The sequence below is a fragment of the Mustela nivalis genome, assembly GCF_964662115.1.
Source record: "Mustela nivalis genome assembly, chromosome: 14".
Taxonomy (NCBI): Eukaryota; Metazoa; Chordata; class Mammalia; order Carnivora; family Mustelidae; genus Mustela; species Mustela nivalis.
Window position 1 is genome coordinate 68,196,953 of NC_139033.1, and position 21,860 is coordinate 68,218,812.

General features: G+C 33.4%; 1 protein-coding gene across 4 annotated transcripts in view; it reads left to right on the forward strand.

Annotated features, from left to right (window-relative positions):
• Positions 1 to 21,860, forward strand: part of ROCK1 (Rho associated coiled-coil containing protein kinase 1) — a 148,813-nt gene that overhangs the window by 59,908 nt on the left and 67,045 nt on the right. For all 4 annotated transcript variants that reach the window (XM_082698740.1, XM_082698741.1, XM_082698742.1 and 1 more), the window contains exons 3-10: positions 63 to 163; positions 688 to 825; positions 3,690 to 3,865; positions 4,713 to 4,797; positions 6,099 to 6,243; positions 6,561 to 6,699; positions 8,664 to 8,755; positions 20,277 to 20,436. In XM_082698740.1, the coding sequence (XP_082554866.1) occupies positions 63 to 163; positions 688 to 825; positions 3,690 to 3,865; positions 4,713 to 4,797; positions 6,099 to 6,243; positions 6,561 to 6,699; positions 8,664 to 8,755; positions 20,277 to 20,436 (1,036 nt within the window). The remainder of the gene's footprint in view (positions 1 to 62; positions 164 to 687; positions 826 to 3,689; positions 3,866 to 4,712; positions 4,798 to 6,098; positions 6,244 to 6,560; positions 6,700 to 8,663; positions 8,756 to 20,276; positions 20,437 to 21,860) is intronic.

The following is a 21,860-nucleotide window of genomic DNA, read 5'->3' on the forward strand; positions in this document are numbered from 1 at the left end:
AATGTAAAATAAACTGTTGTAATGCTTCAATGATTTAAAGTCACACTTTTCTTTTCATACAGATAAAGACACAATAAATAAAATTAGAGATTTACGAATGAAAGCTGAAGACTATGAAGTAGTGAAGGTGATTGGTAGAGGTGCATTTGGAGAAGTACAATTGGTAGGTTATTATAATGAGATTAAAAAGCAATAAAATTAAAAATCCATTTGTGTGTCTAACATAATGTGAGATGATATTGGTTTTTATAAAATTATTGCTTTAAATTGCTCTAGGCAGTCTTGCCAAAGGATGTGAAAGCCTAGAGCCAAATTCAGCAGTAGTATGAAATATTTTCCCCAAGCATCCATGGGAGAGAAGAGGTTTCAAGTGTCAGAAGAAAAATCTTTACTTGTAATATTAGACTTCTAAAATGTTATGGAATCCTAAGCTTTATAAATAGAAAGCACCGTGCATAACAGGGTGGAGAAAGGGGAGTGTGCTATCATATAGGAAATAAAGACTTTTTTCTAACATTACTTGCTTTCTGGTCATTGAAGCCTTGACATCTAATTGGGAAGAGATTTAAAAAAAAAAAAAAACTAGAACAGTAATGTTATATTTAACAAGGTGTTAAAATCATTTGGTAAATTGTTCTGGTAAACACTGGGCAAAAAGTTCATTACTTTCTGTTTGCAATTTTAAAGGTAAGACATAAATCCACCAGGAAGGTATATGCTATGAAGCTTCTCAGTAAATTTGAAATGATTAAGAGATCCGATTCTGCTTTTTTCTGGGAAGAAAGGGACATCATGGCTTTTGCTAACAGCCCTTGGGTCGTCCAGGTATGATTTTGCTGCTGTTTCATTATTTCCGTAATAATTTGTAACTAAAAATATTGGAGAAGCTTAATTTGTTTTCTAGAACGTGATAGAGAGTTTATTTGGCAATTACAGAATTGTCTAACATATTGTTACTTTTTTTAAGTCATAAAATTTAATTTTATTGAATTGTCTCTAGGAGGAGAAAGTAAGGCCAAAGCAAAATAATTCATGTGCCTGTAGACTTTAAATATTAGAAAATTTAAATAATCTGCTTTGATTGAGGAAAGTCATATGTTATCATCTTCTGATAGATACTTTATTTAATGTTGAAATTTAAGTTTTTTCCCCAGATATGATATCCTCTTATATTCTGTTTATTTAACCATCTATTCATCTATTTGTCTCATTTGTGGAGAGGAAGGAATGGGAAAATGAAGGAAGAGGGGAGTTAAGGTAATCCTTCAAATAATGTGTTGGCTGTAGGTTTTTCAGTGGGAAGGAGAATACAGTAGAAGTCAGTAGTTTTAAGTTCTAGTCTTAACTGTCAAAAACATCTCCCTTGCTCAAAAATGTGTAAGTTGGCTTAGATTGGTTATTTTCACCTGTGGAGAATACCTTAGGTGGAATCATTGGGACAAGCAGGAATTTGAGGAGGTTATAATATGGGTTTTCCTTTTCTGCCTCAACTAGAGCAGCTCCATATTTTATGTCTTATCTATTGGGGTTATGTAAGGATGCATATGGGGGAAGCAAATCTTCTGGTTTAAAAAAAAACAGCTGTTGGGTGGACTAGATCATTTCTAAATTTTTAACATGAATTTACAGGATATAATGAACAGTGTCCTAAATAAAAACAGCAGTAATTGAAATAAAAAGGATATGGAAAATATTTAAGAGTTATGTATGACTTTTTATACTTGAAATGTCAGCTCTGGTTTTTTTGTTTGTTTGTTTTAAGATTTTATTTATTTGACAGAGACACAGCGAGAGAGGGAACACAAGCAGGGGAAGTGGGAGAGGGAGAAGCAGGCTTTCCATTGAGCAGAGAGCCTGATGCAGCACTCAATCCTAGGACCTGGGATCATGACCCAAGCTGAAGGCAGACGCTTTAGGACTGAGCCACCCAAGAGCCCATCTGCTCTGTTTTTATCAGCTGTGTGGAGCAGAGATTTTTCAGGCTTGGTATCACTGACATTTTGGGCTATCACTTTGTTTTGTGGGCTGTCCTATGCATTATCAAATTTTCAGCAGCGTCCCTGACTTCTACGGGGGTGATGCCAGTAGCACCTCTCCACAGGCTGCCTATCATTCATAACAACCAAAACTGTATTTAGACATAGTTGAACATTTACCTGGTGGTGTTGGGATGGGGATGGGTGGTTAGGTGACAGTTATTTCCTCTGGTTAAGAACCAGTGATATATGGGGCGCCTGGGTGGCTCAGTGGGTTAAAGCCTCTGCCTTCGGCTCAGGTCATGATTCCAGGGTCCTGGAATCGAGCCCCGCATCGGGCTCTCTGCTCAGCGGGGAGCCTGCTTCCCCCTCTCTCTCTGCCTGCCTCTCTGCCTACTTGTGATTTCTGTCTGTCAAAAAAATAAATAAAATCTTAAAAAAAAAAAAACAGTAATACAGAAAATCTCTTAAGTCTTCTGTAGGTGGTTAAAAGACATAGGACATAATTTTAACATTTACAACTTGCTATTTGAAGCTTTGTTTTTCTTGACACATTGTCAAGAAAACTACCACCAAAGCAACATTGTTTCTTTAATTGTGGTACCCAAATGGTAAATTATATACTTTAATCTGGGCTGACCTTGGGATGCCGCTTAGTTTCTTATCCATCCCTAAAATATCTTTAAAATAACCAAGTCTGTAACTAAAACCATTAAACACTATTTAAAAGTGAAACAAGAAGATTTTAAGACACATGTCTGTGTAAATAAAGTATCATTTTCTGTAGGGTTCTATTTTATTTTCGTTTGATTCTGATCTCATGTTTACTTAAAATGTTCTTTTGTAAATTTGCTTTTTTTTTTTTTTCTTTTTAACTCAAGCTAGGTCACATAAATACATTTATACCTGGTATTCTTGCCAATTTCCTGTCAATGGATTTCACTCTTCCTGCTTGACTCTAGCTGCTGCCCTCTTCCTGTTACTTATTTTACTGCTCCTCCTCCCATTGACTATTACTTACTGAGCATCTGTTATACCAGGTGCTTTCTACATTCACTGATCTTTTTAACAACTCTGAAAGGCAGTTAATCCTTGGTATATCTCCATTTACAGATTAATTTATGTTTCTCCTGATTAGACATTTTGTGTTTGCAAACTGCCATTACTAGGTCCAGACTCTGACGAAGTAGCCCGTATAAAAGTCAAACAGGGTATAGTCCCTTACATTTTTCTGGAAGGGATTATAGTGACAGGGACTTAGGGAGGTTAAATAAATTGCCCAGTCACATGGCTAATGGACAGCTGAGCATGTAGTCCAGTTTTTCAGACTTCTTGAGAATTATTGTGTAGATATAAATTTAACAGTAGACCTCATAGGAGCATACGTTATATCAGAATTATAATCTCTTTGCTTAGGTCACTTGTATATTCTTGTTGAAGCTACTATAATTTTTAAAAATTCTCACTGTAAAAAATTGAATTAGTGTAGCAATGTGTAGAGAAAACAGTTTTGATCTGACTCCTCAGAAATAACCACAGTTCCTTTGCATATGCAGGGAACTTTGTGATGTTTATGTTTGTGTGTTTTGTTTTTTTAAGAGTACCTTAGTTACTGCAATTTGACTATTTTAATTAAATTTTAACATTAGTATTTTTGTCATTTTTTAAATGAAAGTTTTGCTTAATCTTAATGATTTTCTTGTATTTGTATAGCTTTTTTATGCATTCCAAGATGATCGTTATCTCTACATGGTGATGGAGTACATGCCTGGTGGAGATCTTGTAAACTTAATGAGCAACTATGATGTGCCTGAAAAATGGGCACGATTCTATACTGCAGAAGTAGTTCTTGCATTGGATGCAATCCATTCCATGGGTTTCATTCATAGGTAAAGATAAAAACGCTTTAAGTTTTTTCATTTGTTGGAGGGCAGGGGAAGCTGAAAAGTACTTAAACTTTATTAGGTTGACATTTCCTACTCAAAACCCACCTATTCTCCATGTGAGATAAGTGGTATTTCAGAATTTAAATCGAAATTCAGAGTTTTATTATTTCAGTTTAATGTTGATATAAATGTATTCTTTAATTTCCCTTAATCTGATTATATACTTTTATTTGGTTCTGAAAAATAAAAATTATAGGCTGGTTTTCTGAGGTATGTGCCAGTTAAATACTTTTAATTTTTTATATGCAAATTAATTTGCTTTTGATTCGTTTTTTATATTCAAAATTTTTAATATACAAATAAGTTGCTTTTAATTAGTGAATAGATCATATTTATTTGATAAAAGAACAGTTTCATTTGTTTTACAAACATCACTTGAATCCAATGCAGTTGCTGTGCTAAGTGCCAGGGATACAAAAATGAAAGTGATTTAGATCCTGTCCTGGGGTTATTTATGTACTTAAGTTAAAAAGCGTGTTTCAGTTATTTTTTTATGTCTGAATATTGTGTTTTTTTATGGTTATTCTCTCTCAAATGGTTTGCTTTCCTCCTTGGAAGAATCAAACTCTTTTTAAAAGAAAGGGGAATATTAAATGCCTTTCTCTAAGGCATTGACATATAAAGGAATTTCCCTGCTGAAATTCAATTTATAGATATGGACAGAGTGAGCACATACGAATCAAAAATGGCCTTATCTACAATGACTGGGGATATAGGGCCTAAAATAACTGCCTCATAGAATTTTTATCAGTGTCTGGTTTTAGAAACACTGTTTTTTTTCCTCCCTCAGAGATGTGAAACCTGATAACATGCTGCTGGATAAATCTGGACATTTGAAGTTAGCAGATTTTGGTACTTGTATGAAGATGAATAAGGTTAAATAATTTTGCTAATTCAAGATAACTGCTTTTTAGAAAATGCTGTAAGAATGTACTAACCATAGCTAGACTTGTACAGAATTGATACGACCTGTCTTATTTGTTAAAATAGATGCCAGGATTTCAGTGTTTAATTAGTAACTTGTAAGTGATTTATATTTTCCTCTCTACTTAAGTGTTCCAATTTTAGTATATGTGCTGCCGAAGCGAGCGCTCTACTTAAGTGTTGATTGCCATATTTATTAAACCTTTTATAACAACTCTAATACATAGTACTGCTGGTAACTAGGAGTGAAACTCATCATTAAATACTAAGACCAGTATTAAAATTAGACTTTCATAAAAACTGGATTTCAGTGATATGTGTATTTTTTAGTGTTTTACTTAGCCTTCTGTAAACATATAGAAGATCTTATTGCTTATTTTGGGAGTTAATTTTAAAAGATACCATCTGTCCTCATTATTTACAAAATAAATAACATACTTCTAGCTGAAGTGGCAAATATGCTACTTGTTTCAGTTGAAATAGTTAATATTCTTGGAAACTTACCACAGAACAATAGCCAAAAAGTTGTATTTATTATTTTAAAAGGAAAATTATTGCTTAGAAGGAAACACTACATGAGAACTTCTGTGTGAACATCTAATTATAATTCTGTTGCATTAATATCAGTGAAAATAAGTAATAGGTATATATAGTCTTTACACTTAGTTTTGGGCTTTTTTTTTTTTTTTGGAGAGTTAAATTGCATATTAAATAGATATTCAATGTGCTCAGTATTATTACACCCTTTTCCATTACACATACTTCTGCATTTTTATATTTGTACAGTTGACTTGTATGTTTTTTTTACAGTTTCAAGCATGGTTAGATTGAATGACTATTTTAGTTAGAAAAAGTTTAATCAGTATTATATATTAATGTTATCAAGTGATTCATCCTATCAGTCCCTTAATCTGCTTGCATTGGCTTATATACTTGGTCTCTGCAGTTATGATGAGGTCATTATATTGGCACAACTGGGTGGCAGTGTGTCTTTCTAGAGTAATATTACGATGTAAAAATCACTAATGTATCTAGAAACACAAGCACACACATATTTTGAATACATTGTGTATATAATATGTATATGTGATTAGCCTATGTGTTCATTTTTGTCAAGTTTGCATTAGGTTTTGATATATTTTATAGCCCAAAGATGCAGAGTTCTACAGGTTTTATTAGGAAAGTCATTTTAAATAATTCAGAATTTATATTTGTATTCTAGTTCAGAAGTTAACCTGCTTCTTTTTTTTAGGAAGGTATGGTACGATGTGATACAGCAGTTGGAACACCTGATTACATTTCCCCTGAAGTATTAAAATCTCAAGGTGGTGATGGCTATTATGGACGAGAATGTGACTGGTGGTCAGTTGGGGTATTTTTATATGAAATGCTTGTAGGTAAGTAAAGGAAAATTTTGTATACCTCTAAGATAGTTGTTCATCCCAGAAGTTAGCCATTTGGCTTCTTCTAATAAGGCATTTATTGCATTAAGCAAAGTTAATTTTGAAAACAAACTAATTGAAACCTGCCTTGTGTGTTTTTAAAAGCTATTTAGAAGATTTAAGCAACTTTGTGATGTTATTTCTTTTTTATATATTAAGTGTATGTCTTTAATGCATATATAGTAATCTTTAAATATGTAACATTGACTCTTTTCCTTTGAAACTGGTTTTTTTAGTGTATCTTATTTTGTTTTCCCTATCAATTTTTTCAGGTGATACACCTTTTTATGCAGATTCTCTGGTTGGAACTTACAGTAAGATTATGAATCATAAAAATTCACTTACTTTTCCTGATGATAATGATATATCAAAAGAAGCAAAAAATCTTATTTGTGCCTTCCTTACTGACAGGTAAACAATCTTAACATTGAACTTTAATTTATTCTAAGGAAATTCTCATTTTGCTGCTCAGTATTTGAGGTGTGTATCTCAGCTCCTGTAGTTGAACTGGTGGAATAAAAATAATACCATTCCCCAAATCATTAATGATAGTGAAATACAGTGTTTTGTGATATTCTGGATGGCTTTCTGGATCTCCAATCACTTGCGTTACCTAGGAAATTGGGATAATACTCTTTTTTGATGGCTAGATCAGATGATTTTTTTTAAGGTTCATTGTTGAATTTTTAATTTGGTCAAGTATAAAAATTATATTTTCTTGAGTCTGAGGGCTTTTTGACATGTAAAATCTCTGAAATTAGAGTGCATCTTATACTACCATGTATTAATTAGTAACATTTTTTTCCTAGTGATGGAAAAATTACGCATTTTCTAATTGATGCCATTTAAGATAATTCAGTATTGTATAGTTGAAATTTGCTAAGAGAGTAAAATTTAAATGTTCTTACCAAAAAGAAAGGTAAATAGATGATGTGATAGATGTGTTAATTCTCAGTGGGAGAATCCTTTCACAATGTGCACATATGTCAAAACACTTTTTACACTTTACATATCTTAAGATTTTTGTCAGTTATACCTCAGTAGAGCTGGAAAAAAGATTTAATTATATACGATTTTATGTTTGTTGAAATTAAGTAAATAGTGCAAACCTATAAAGATGTATGTATTTCCGACCTCCTTACCTCTAGAGATGGTCATTGGTATGATGTCTTTCAGATTCAGTAAGCATTTTTATAAATGTATATTCATGTATGTGTTTTAGAAACAAAAATAGTATGTTATGTGTACCCTTATGGTTTACTTTTTAAATTTAAACATGAAACACATGACTTACTAAAATTATGTTATTAAAATTATTAATATTTATGTTTGTATATTGTATATTGTTAATTTAAAAGGGCCTAGTGCTTTTACATATATTTCAATTTCAGATTCACTTTAATATTAAATGTACTCCCCTACATATGGTCCTTTAGAGCCTGAAATGTATAGTCTTTCATATTTTTACATTTTAGTACATGTGCTTTATAAATATAAGTATTGTGCTGTGTATTAGGTGCTAGGAATATAGAAATGAAAAAGATACACAGCCACTCTTCTCCACTGCCTCATACTCCTTTGAGGGAAACAGACAAGTGAATGAGATGTTTATTGTACAGAAATTTAAGTACTCTGAGTTAAGTACTGCCTGTCTATCATAGAACCATGGAGAGGTTCCCTGATCCAGTCTGGGAGAGTCAGGGAATGTTTGTTCAGAAGGTGTCACATTATATCAAAAGCAGTTTATCTTTTAACTCATGAAAAGATTTGGAATTCGGGCTATTCTTGTTTATAGGCACTGAAGTAGAAAACAGAAGTTCCTAAGTTCCCTTTCCAAATCTACTAAAGGCATATTTTTAAACATTTTATTTATATGTTTACCTAAGAGGCCAGGAATCCTGTTAAAACTCTGTTTTGTAGTAATGTCAAGAATTAGTTAATCATTAGTTTCTGATAGGTCAGAAATATTTATAATAGCTTATGAACAGGAGATTTTAAATTTAAGATGTCTTTCTGAGTTTTTGTTAGCTTTTGATGTGATGTAAAGTTGTTGGTTGCAAAAAATGTCTAACTACCACAATGGTTAAGAGCTGTCAAGAAAATTCATTGTGTTTTATTCATTATGCTAATGAAGCAAAGTGAATGATTATTAGGATTTTTCTTTGTGAATAGAAAAGTCATGGAGTATCAACAAGTCTGTTTTTCATGTTTTTAAAAAAATTCTTCAGTATTATCCATAGCTTACTGAAAACCAATATAATTTCAAGGTGATGTAGAACTGTTTTTATCATTATGCACAGATTTAACATTGTGCCCATAAGTATATCTGGACAGGTTATAATAATAATATCTACTTTTCCCCCCTCTCTATTCAGAGAGGTGAGATTAGGGCGAAATGGTGTTGAAGAAATCAAACGACATCTCTTCTTCAAAAATGATCAATGGGCTTGGGAGACACTCAGAGACAGTAAGTTATTTTTTCTCGCACATTACAGTGGATATTTGAAAGTAGTTGTAGTAAATATAGTCTTGTAAATACTGCCTTGCTAATATATGTGTATATTTGATGAAAATCTAAAGTACACAGATGCGGTTATGGACATTATCCTACTCTAATTAAAGAGAGAATATTTGATAATATTGGGAAAATTGTACTGCTACTTCTCTGATATTTCATTTGAGAGACCCAAGATGAACGACCATATACATGAGATGGAATTGGTCTTGGCAGTTATAATTTGATATTTGATCTTTGTTAAATTGCATTGTGTCTTATATTTTGATATCTCAATGTGAAGAAAGTCAGTAAATACAGGGTAATTAAAATATATTTCCTGGGGCGCCTGGGTGGCTCAGTGGGTTAAGCCGCTGCCTTCAGCTCGGGTCATGATCTCAGGGTCTTGGGATCGAGCCCCACATTGGGCTCTCTTCATGGGGGAAAGAATCTTGTTAATTTTAAAGAAACAGATCATAGTTTTTGCCAATTTTAGGGAAGTATCCTAGTTATCAAATATTTTTAAAGAAATAGTTATACTACCTTCGGGTATAGCACATACACTATATACAAGCTATACAATTGACTGAGAAGGGAAAAGGGGAAATAAATTATTGGGAAATTAGGAAATTACACTATTAAGAATGACATTGAATGACCTGCTCTCTGGGAAAGCTATAGGAGCGGCTTGACGTTGAGAGAATTTGTTAGTAGTTATACACTGGGAAATAGAGAATTTCCATGTCAGTAAATGTGACATGATTGTTGTCTTCCTGCTCCATGAGAAACTGTTGGCAAAGACAGAGATGAGTATGGTGAGATGATGAATGGTTGCATTGAAAAACTTTGTGGGGTTGGGTTTTTTTTTCCAAGCTGTGCTCTTAGAAGTTGAAGAAAGCTGAAAACAGACAAATATGATTTTAATCTGAAGAAAATTTGAAAGGCTACTGAAGAAAATACAAAGTATCTTTTGTATTGGTTTAAATTCTTTCTCAAAGTGAAACAATGTATAAATAACTATAGAATAATCACAGAGTAAATTGCTCAAAAAAGTAGGGAGGACATACTTCCTTTTGTGTATTGAAAAGCTGGTATTAATTAGGAGAGGAGGTAACCTAGTCAACAAACATTGAACACCTGCTGTATATGCTGAGCGCTGTTCTATTTCAAGCACTAGGAAAAAACTCCAGTGATCAAAGATTTTTTTACCTTGTGGAGGTCATAGTATCGTGGAACTGGGGAGTCCAAAGCAGTGGCATTTTATGATATTGTTATTACCTCTTTAATGTAATTTCATGTTAATTTAAAAACAGTTACAGTGTATTACTTTATTGATTTAAATCAAACAAACTTTCTATTTAAAGAATTTCTAGGGACACCTGGGTGGCTCAGTTGGTTAAGCATCTGCCTTTGGCTCAGGTCATGTTCCCAGAGTCCTAGGATTGAGTCCCGTGTCAGGCTCCTTGCTCTGCAGGGAGCCTGCCTCTCCCTCTTTCTGCAGCTCCCCTTGCTTGTGTTCTCATTCTCTCTGAGAAATAAATAAATATAATCTAAAAAAAAAAAAAAAGTTTCTATAATGAGGTAATTTTATTAGTATTACTTATGTTTTTGTTTTGTTTTGTTTTGTTTTTTAATCTATATTATCTGGGGCACCTCGGTGGCTCAGTGGGTTAAAGCCTCTGCCTTCGGCTCAGGTCATGATCCCAGTATCCTGGTATCTAGCCCCACATTGGGCTCTCTGCTCAGCAGGGAGCCTGCTTCCTCCTCTCTCTCTGCCTGCCTCTCTGCCTACTTGTGATCTCTGTCTGTCAAATAAAAAAATAAAATCTTTTTAGAAAAATCTGTATTATCTATGATTTTACTGTAGTGTACTTAGATTTAACAGACATAAATATTTTGATATCTTTTCCTAATCCTAATACCTTCTATTTTGTGGTTATTATTAAAAAAAAGAAGAAGAAGAAGAAGAAGAAGAAAGAAAGAAAAAAATTGAAGTCAGTAGAACTTACTGTTCTCTTCTTCCCCTTCCCTCTTCCTACCCTTTGTTCACTTCCCACCCCTAAAATACCAAGAATACTTTTACTGTGAACTGACCTCTCTGACCTGCTAAGCTTTTAAAAATTATATAACATTTATAATTCTTTTTAATTTTGACTCTCCAATTTTCTTTGGCAGAATTGCTTAACTTTTCCAAATAATAGTTTTTTTTGATATTTTACCACTTACATGTCTATAAGCTACAATGGCAATTAATCTTCAACATCTGTTCCTTGGTGGTGTGGGAGCAGGGTACAAAATAGATTGGTTTTTGGCAGAATTTCCATGAGCTTCCTGATCTTATTCACTCTTAATTTAGCGGCACAGAGTATTAAGATTGTAAAATTACTTTTTTACTCATTTAAAATAGAATTGAAGAAATGACAGGAGTGAGATTGAAGAAAGAAAACAGAAGAAATGAGAGGACCTAAATAACCTGCTGCAGGTCACACTGCTAGTAGATGACAGGGTCAGGATTCAAATCTATGTGAATCCAAAAGCCTTAGCTCTTCTGGAATACCATGTGCCATTTCAGTAATATCATTCAGTATTATACAAAGTAGAAATGTAGGGAATCAACATTCTTGGCAGTTAAATTTTGGGGAAAATAATATGGTAACATTTATTACATATAACAGATACATTATTAGTAATACTGTGTTAAATATAATAATGTGGTAATTTGAAAAAACATTTTACCATTCATGGTATCATTTGAGATCAGATATTTTACCTAATCCACCTATAGCTGGTGGGAAATGACACAAGATGGTAACAGGAGTGACTGTCAGCTCATGTGGTAAATTTTCCATTTATTTAAAAACAAATAAAATTTGTTGTTTGTAAGCACATATATGCCATTCCAGGTTCTGTGGATTAATTAAGTTTAGTGTCCTCTCTTTTAGAGTTGTACATTTTTATGGGAGAAATTATCACTGTAGGCTTCATAGGTAAAGAATCTAGGATCTAGCAAGTTTCAGGGTCATAGGAGTTTAGACTTTCTCAGTATTACGTTGGGGTCATGTTTTAAAAGCATAAACTTTAAGAAAAATTATCTTTTTATTGTGGTAAAGTATATATAACAAAATTTACCATTTTAGCCATTTTTAACAGTATAGTTTGTGGCATTAAGCACCTTCACCTTACTGTGCAGCCATTTCTACCATCCATCTCTGGAACTTTCTTATCATCCCAAGCTAGATTTCTTCACACATTAAACAGTAGTTCTCCATTCTCCTTTAACCCCAGGCCCCAGTAGCCACTATTCTACTTTCTGAGCCTATGAGTTTATTCTGGTCACCTCAAATAAGTAGAATCCTATAATATTTATTTTTTTGTGGTTGATGTATTTCACTTAGCTTGTCTTCAAGGTTCATCCATGTTACAGGACATGCCAGAATTTTGTTCTGTTTTAAGGCTGAATAATATTTTACTGTGCATGTATACAACATTGTAAAAAAAATCTATTCACATATTGACAGATGCTTGAAATGCTTGTACCTTTTAGCTATTGTGAATAATGCTTTTCTGGTCACTGGTATACAAATAAATGTTGGAGTCATTGCCTTCCATTGTTTTGAGTGAATTTTTGTATATGTTGTTAGGTAGAATCTATCTTCATTGTTTTGCATGTCAATATCCAGTTTTCCTACACTATCATTTGTTGAAAAAACTCCTTTTTTATTAAGTGGTCTTGCACCCTTCTCAAATCATTTGACCACGTATGTGAGGCTTTATTTCTAGTCTTTCTATGGTACACCATTGAACTGTCTTCATGCCAGTACTATACTGTTTTGATTGCAATAGATTTCTAGTAGCCTTTGAAATCAGGGCGTGGAAAAGCTCTCTGCTTTTTAAGGATTGTTTTGCCTATTTGGGATCACTTGAGGTTTCCGCATGAGTTTTAAAGTGGGTTTTTCCAGGTGTGTGATAAAGGACATTGGAGTTTTGGGTAATGATTGCATTGATTGTGTTTCCAATGAGGATGCCTTTTGTTTCATGTACTTGCCTAATTGCTCTGATTGGAATTTGTAATACTGTGTTGAATAGAAGTTGTGAGACAGAGTCCTTGTCTTGCTCTTGATCACAGCAGAAAAGCTTTCAGTCTTTCACTAGTGAGTATGACATTGGCTCTGTGTGTGTGTGTGTGTGTGTGTGTGTCTGTGTGTGGTCTTGATCTGGCTTTGGAGTCAGAATAATTCTGGCCTCATGGAATGAATTTGTGTTCCTTCTATTTTTTGGAAGAGTTAGAGAAGGATTGGCATTAAACTCCCAAACTATATGTTTGGTAGAATTCGGCTGTGAAACAGTCTTGTCTTGGATTTTTTTTCTTTGTTGGGACATTTTTTGTTATTTATTAAATCTCTTACAGGTTTGTTCAGATTCTCTTTTTCAAAGAAGTTTTGGTAGTTTATGTGTTTCTAGGAACTTATCATTTAATCTAGGTTATCTAACATGTTGATGTACAATTGTAGTTTTTTTCTTTTAAAGTATTTTTTTTAATTTTTTTTTTTTTGGTTTTTTTAGAGAGAGAGGGTTAGAGGGAGAGAGAGAGGGAGAGAGAATCTCCAGCAGACCCCTCTCCCCTTGCTTTAGTGTGGAGCCTGATGCGGGATTGTTCTCATAATCTCGCTATCATGACCCCCCCACAAAATCAGGAGTCAGACACTCAACTGACTGAGCCATCCAGAAGCCCTTGTAGATTTTCCTTTTATTGTTATTTGTAGAAAGTCGGTAGTTATATCCCCACTTTCATTTCTAATTTGTCTTCTCTTTTTTCCACCTTAGTCTAGTAAAAGATTTGTCAATTTTGTTGATCTTTGTCACTTTCACTATTAATTTTGTATTCTATATTTTATCCACAATCTATTCTGTATTGCTCTTCCTTACTATAGCCCTGGGCTTAGTTTGCTCTTCTTTTTCTGGTTCCTTAGTGTGTCAGCTGGGTTATTGATTTGAGATCTTTCTCTCCCTTTTTTTTCATGTAGGCATTTACAACTAAAATTTTTGTGAGTACTGATTTCACTGAATCCCATAACTTTGGTGTGGTTCTCATTTTCATTTGTTCTCAAAGCATTTTCTCTAATCTCCCTTATGATTCCTTCTTTGACTCATTGGTTTTTTTTTTAAGAGTATGTTGTTTTCACCACTTTGACATCGGCAGCAACTTCTTTCTAGATACATCCCCAGAGGCAAGGGGTATAAAAGCAAAAATGAACTTTAATCAAGATAAAAACCTTCTGTACAGCATAGGAAACAGTCAACAAAACTAAAAGGCAACTTTCAGAATGGGAGATGTTTGCAAATGACATATCTGATGAAGTGTTAGTATCCAAAATCTATAAAGAACTTATCAAACTGAACACCCCAAAAATAAATGATCCAGTTAAGAAATGGGCAGAAGACCTGAATAGGCATTTATCCATAGAAGACATCCAATGTTTAATGGCTACGTAAAAAGATGCTCAATATCACTCATTATCAGGGAAATACAAATCAAACTACAACAAGATACCATTTGACACCTGTCAGAATGGCAAAAATTAACAACACAAGGAAATAACAGATATTGGTGAGAGTGTGGAGAAAGGGAAACCCTCTTACACTATTGGTAGGAATAATGCATACTGGGGGAGCCACTCTGGAAAACAGTATGGAGGTTCTGCAGAAAGTTAAAAAAGAACTACCCTATGATCCAGCAATGGCACCACTAGATATTTACCCAAAGGATAGAAAAATACTTATTCAAAGGGACACATGCATCCCAATGTTGATAGCAGCATTATCAACAATATCCAAATTATGGGAACAGCCCAATGTCCATCAGCTTATGAATGGATAAAGAAGATGCGAGGTGTATATATACATGTATATGTGTGTGTGCACACGTGCACATGTGCATGCAGTGGAATATTACTTAGCCATAAAAAAGAACAAAATCTTGCCATTTGCAATGATATGGGTGGAGTCAGAGTGGGAAAGACAAATACCATATGATTTAACTCGTGGAATTTAAGAAACCAAACGAACAAATGAAGAAAAAAGAGATAAACCAAGAAACAGACTCTTAACTATAGAGAACAAACTGATGCTTACTGGAGAAGAGGTGGGTTAAATGGGTGATGGGTACTTGTTGTGATGAGCACTGGATGTTATATGTAAGTGATGAATCACTAAATTCTACTTCTACAACTAATATTACAATATATATTAACTGGAATTTAAATAAAAACTTGCAACAAAAGAGTTTGCTGTTTTCCAGGTATTTGTGAAACTTGTAGTCTTCTCTTGTTGATACCTTGTTTTATGCCATCGTGGCTTGGTGAAGATACTTGTATGATTTCAGTCTCTTTAAATTTATTAGGTTGTTTTTTGGCCTAACATATAGTTTGTCCTGGAGAATTTCTCATGTGCAATGTGTATTCTGCTGTTGATGGTGGATTGAGCTTTATATGTCTGTTATATCTTGTTGGTTTATGATATTGTTCATGTCCTGCATTTTCTTATTCATCTTTTGTTTAAATGTTCTGTTCATTTATGGAAAGTGGATTATTGATTACTCCAAGCATTATTTTAGAACTGTTTCTCCATTTATGTCATTTTTTATTACATACATTTTGGAGCTATGTTGTTAATGCATACATGTTTATAATTGTTTTATCTTTTGATTAATTAACCCTTTTATTACTATCGTCAGTATGCCCTGTTTTTCACTATTTTAACAGTCTTAAATGTCTTTTTTGTCTGATATTAGTATAGGCACCCCAGCTTTTTTTCCCATGGAATATTTTCTTTCATTCTTCTAATGTATTTATGTCATTCAATCTAAAGTGAGTCTCCATATACTGCGTGTAAATGGATCAGTTTTATTAATCCATTCGTCCAGTCTCTACCTTTTAATTAGTGACTTTAATTCATTTAAAGTAAATATTATATGTAAAGACTTTTGCCATTGTTCTTTTTTCTGTATTTTTTCTTTCTATTCCTCGGCCCCTGCATTACTGACACCTATTTTGTCTACTGGATTATTTCATAGTGTGCTGTTCTGATTCCCTCTTCAATTCATTTTCTGTATATTATTTAGTCATTTTCTTATGGTGATTATTCTGGTGATTACATTTAGTATCCTAAACTGATAACAGTGTAGGTTGAATTGATACAATTTACTGTCAGAAGCAAAAAAAACCTGCTTCTAGGTATGCCTGGGTGGCTCAGTCAGTTAAGCATCTGCCTTCAGCCTAGGTCCTTTCAGGGTCCTAGGATCGAGTTCTGTATCAGGCTCCTTGCTCAGTGGGGAGCCTGCTTCTCCCTCTGCCTGCTCTGCCTGCCAGTCCTCCTGCTTATGCTTGCTTTCTCTCTGACAAATAAAATTTTTTTTCTCAATTATTTATTTTATTGATTATTACTAAATTCCTTGTTATTTTTTTTTAATTTTTTATTTTTTATTCTGACAAAATCTTAAGGGGAAAAAAACCCATTTCTCTACAAATCCTTTTTCTCCCTTTGTGTTGTTATTGTCACAATAACATAAATATAAAGATTACATCTTTATATAGTCTGTGCTCATTAACATAAATTTATAATTGTTTCAGGCATATTTCTTTTAAGCCCTATAGGAGGAAAAGTGGATTTATAAAGAAAAATACGTAATGCTGGCTCTTGCATTTACCTGTGTGGTTACCTTTATTTCTTCACAAAGCTTTGAGTTAATGTCTACTGTCTTTTCATTTCAACCTTAAAAAACTCAACAATTCTTATAGGATAGGTTTACTAGCAGCAGTCTCTGATCTTTCCCTTACCTGGGGTAATCTCTTTAATTTGTTCTTCATTTTTAAAGAATAATTTTGCCAGATGTAGAATTCTTGCTGAACCATTGTTTCAGCACTTTAAATATGTTGTTCCACTGCCTTCTGGCCTTCAAGTTTCTGCTTAGACATAGGCTCTTAAGGAGAGCCTGCATGGCTCAGTTGGTTAAGTGTCTGGCTCTTGATCTCAGTGTAGGTCTTGATCTCAGAGCTGTGAGTTCAGGCCCTGAGTTGGGGTCCTATTAAAAAAAATAATAATAAAAAACAGAAAGAAAGAAAGAAAGAAATGGGCTCTTAATCTAATCGAGGATTCCTCGTGTATGTATGACAAGTCACTTTTCTCTTGCTTTCAAGATTTTATCTTTGTCTTTTCAAAATTTATTATAATGTGTCATGATGTGGATCTGAATTTTTCTTACTTGGAGTTCATTGAGCTTGTTGGTTGTGTGGATTCATGTTTCATCAGATTGGTTAGTTTGGAACCATTATTTCTTTTCTTTTTTAAGATTTTGTTTATTTAATTGACATAGAGAGAGACAGCCAGAGAGGGAACACAAGCTGGGGTAGTGGGAGAGGGAGACGCAGGCCTCCTTCCAAGCAGGGAGCCTGATGTGGGACTCGATCCAGGGATCACGGTCTGAGCCGAAGGCAGATGCTTAATGACTGAGCCACCCAGGCACCCCTGGAGCCATTATTTCTTTAAATATTCTTTCTGCCTCTTACTCTCCTTTCTTGAGAATTTCATAATGTGTATGTTCGTATGCTTTATGGTATCCCAAGAGTTCACTTTTTCGTTGTTTTCTTTTTTTCCCTACACTTGATAATATTAGTGGTCTTACTTAAGTTCCCTGGTTCCTCTGCCTGCTCAGATTTGCTGTTGAACCCTTCTAGTGTATTTGTAGTTTCAGCTGTTGTACTTTTGTAGTTGTTAAGATATCATACTCCTGGTTTCCTTTAGTTCTTTGTCCATAGTTTCCTTTAGCTCTTTGAGAATATTTAAGACTGTTTAAAGTCTGTGTAATAAATCTAATATTGGGTTTCCTCAGTGATGTTTTCTGACATTCTTTATTCTCTGTGAATACTCCATGCTTTTTCTGTTTCTTTACATCTTTTGTAATTTTTTTTTTGAAAACTAGACATGTTGAACAGCATAATATAACTCTGGAAATCAGATTTCCCCCTCCCCAGATTTGCTGTTGCTTATTATGGACTTCAGTCATGCATTTGTTAATAAGTTTTTCAAACTACTTTTACAAAGTTTGTATTCCTTGTCTTGTATGATCGCTGAAGACTGTTTTCCATTGTTATGTCACTGGTCAGCCAATGACAATTCCTGAAATGCCAAAATTTAGTAGCTTCTTTCTTTATTAAACATTCCTCTGCTTCTTGTAAGTTTTTTCTTAGATTTCAGAGTTCTGAAAAAGTTGCTTATGATAGTTTTTGCCAGCATAATGTCTACTTCAATGAAAAGGTGGTTTCTTAGAGCTTCCTACTCTGCCTTTTTTTTTTTTTTTTTTTTAACATCAACTAGATTCTTTTTATGGAACATGATTCCTGTGTTACCAGTTATTTATGGAAAGGTAAATTTTTATAAATAGGTTACTCTGTGTATCAATAATAATTCTGTAAAGCTATCTTTATCCTTATTCTTATATGTTAGTTCTGGCATGATTATAGGGTGTTCTATAAAACCTAAATGTTATGCTTTAAATGTAGATGAAGTATTACTTTTGTAATTCTCCCAGAAATTCCCTTACTTGTATCTCAGAATTTAAACAGAATTTGTCTCATTTTAAAACTACTCTGAAATGGTATACAGTCTATAAAAAGACTAGATTCATCTGGAACAGCAAAAGAAAATTCACCAGCCTTCCTCTGTTTCCTTTTAAATCGATCCTATATGATAATTTTAAAGTAGGGCTTTTTACCATGAACACTAGACCAGATAAATCTTTTTTGTGTGGGCTGTCCTGAACTTTCTTGGATCTTTAGCAGTATCCCTGATCTTTACACACCGCTAGATGCCAGCAGCACATCTCCCCCAGTTATGACAGCCAAAAATGTATTCAGTCATTGCCCCATGTCCCCAAGGGGAGCAAGATCGTTTCAGAATTGAGAACCACTGTTTTAAAGTAGAATTTATGCCAAGACTATTACTTACTTCACAAGGAGTGACAACTAGCTTCCCCTCCCCACCTGCCCATTTTACAAATTAGGCAGTTAGTACTATTTGGAAGCTAGAACTGTCTTGTCAGGCTGTTTTCCTGGTCATTAAGAAAAGAGAATGGTGCAAAAGATCTTTCCCTATTCATTGTTAGTATTATAGCTTCTTTGGGTTAATTAAATGTGCTGTTTCATTCCTAAATTCATCAAATAATTCACCATATCTGAGATCCACAACAGTAGTTATTTCTTATCTGGAAAACCCAGAAAAATTACTCCTTTATATAAGAGATTAATACCATGAAACCAGGTCAGTTATTTTTTGTTGCTCATCTTCCATCTTTTTCTTGGGGGCAATATGATTTGATTGTGTCTAAATTATTTACCATTTTGTTGATATTTTTGTAATGCTTTTGGCAGAGAGAGAGAGAGAACACAAGCAAGGGGGAGTGGCAGATAGAGGCAGAGGGAGAATCAGACTCCCCACTGAGGAGGGAGCCCAATGTGGGGCTCGATCACAGGACCCCCAGCATCATGACCTAAGCCGAAGGCCGATGTTTAATCAACAGTGCCACCCATGTTTTCTTAATACTATTATATCTTTAATTGAAACACATTTTGTTCTAAAATGTATTTTTAGATGGCTCTCTGTAGCATATTCAAGCTCCAAATTAAGATAGTAGTAGTGTTGCTTTCAAATGGTATTTTCTCCCATATTATGAAAACTGAAGCATTGCCATATTTGGTTTTGTTTAATTAAGTATATATGAGCCTTACTTTCCATCAGGTTTATAACTCTTGAAAATTGTATCCGTTTTGTATCTCTGCCCTTTTTTCCTAAATAGCCATTTCATAAATAACTCATTGAGTCATCGCTTAATGGCTTAATTCAGGGAAGGTGGCTAGCCTGAAAATGCAATTCAAAATACATTGCTCCTTGTGACTTAATATTATAGAGATAATCAGTTGGGGAAGTGATAACAGACCATCTGGATTTTAGATGAACAAATATATTTCAATACCAAATAGGTCTATCCAGGGCTATGAAGACATAACCTTAATTTCTGACTTGCTATACAGCAGATTAACAAACAAAATATTATATTTGAAACCAATCAACTTTGAATCTTTGAGTACAATTTAGTATGCTATGGTTTCTGAAAATCTTTTCTGTAGTCCTAACTGCTTTTGCATATTTTATATTTTGATGTATTTTAAAACCCCAATACTTGTAATATTCAATTTAAACTTGAAATACAGATAATAATTATAGGTGGTTTTGAAGGTAATTGTTTCATAGAATTAGAATGATCAGTATCAGTTGATTAATAATCTAATATAATCAACTAAAATAAGGTTCAACCCATTTGGAATTTGTAGTTTGCAACTTAATTTGTATGTAAGACACTTAGTAGTTGGTATGGAATCTTTGCTTTCCTTTATTTTAATATTAAGTTTGAAGGAATTACTAATTTTCTTTCCATTTTTAGCTGTAGCACCAGTTGTACCTGATTTAAGTAGTGACATTGATACAAGTAATTTTGATGACTTGGAAGAAGATAAAGGAGATGAAGAAACATTCCCCATACCTAAAGCTTTTGTTGGCAATCAATTACCTTTTGTAGGATTTACATATTATAGCAATCGTAGGTGAGTATGCTAAGCATTGATTTCAGGGGTAGGTAATAATTTTGTTGTGGTCTATTATTTTCTTAGGGATATCTAAAAATCACTTCAAGAACATTTAATGGTATATTAAGAGATACCATAATACGCTGTTTTTCAGTGATGCATGATAATTGTATTATTTCATAGTTCATTCCTTTTAGACTTCTCCATTATCAGGATATTGTGTTTCAGAAATTGTTGCTGAATAATGCATTATATATGTGTTCAAGTTAACAGCAATTAATATATTAAAAGATTATATCAATACTAATATTTTGGTTAATCTCATCATCCAGAGAGCTCTGGTTTTATAATACATTTCGGAACAACAAATAGTTTTCCAGGGTTACCATTACTATATTGATGTTAACAAAGGCCTATAATTTTTAGTAATGCAAAAATTAAGTGATTCCTCACCAAAAATCACTAAATGAATTTACCATGTCTTTCATGTGAGACCTTTTGACCTTGGGCAAATAATTTCAACCTTTTATGCCTCCATTTCCTCAAAAATAGGGATGATGATGATGATAATACTTGTCTCACAGCATTACTGTAAGGTTTAATTAAAACAGTAGGACATTTGGAACATTAGCACTCAGTTAATGTTAGCTGTTAATAGTATGAGCTAATGATAGGTTTAGTCTTCAAATGGACGTGAGATATAAATTAAACATTTGACATTATCTCATTCAAGAGCATTCATTCATTCATTCAACAAACATGTTTGCCAACTAAAAATATATTATATGTTTATTTTAAAAAAAAAAGGATGGGCTTAAAAAAAACCAAAAAACATGTTTGCCAACTTATTTTTTGTCAAGTATTTATTAATCACCAAGGTGCAGGGAGAAAGATGAATAAAATATGATTAGTACCTTCTCTTAAGATGCTCATATCCTAGTGAGGAAATGGATAATATTTTAAAGTGAAGCATTTTGTCATTTTAGTCAAAACTTTTTTGTAAGAGCCGATTCAAGTTTAGAAAACAGGAATGCAATTTAATCCTACCTTAGGATATTTCTCCTATAATCCAGCTATAAGACAGTACTGAATACTTTTTGTTGCATCAAGTATTACAGGTAGTACTTGACTTTTGACTCCTAGTGAAGTCCAGTATTTTAATCCTTACCCACCAGCACCCAGGAATATAATATTGTAGCTATTTTATATTGAAATGCAGTGACAAGTTTCAGGGTGAATTTTTACAAAAAAAATTCATCCTTCCTTCCTATTTTTATCAGTTTTTCTCTGGCTTGATTTCTGAAGCACTTGAAATGTTGATATAAATAACTCTCAATGTTTTTGGATTTTCTGTAGTTCATAGCAGTTAATGACTTTATTTGGGTTTATCTATACAAAAGTAATCTTGAGTTAAATAAACATTATATATACTGTTTGTAGCA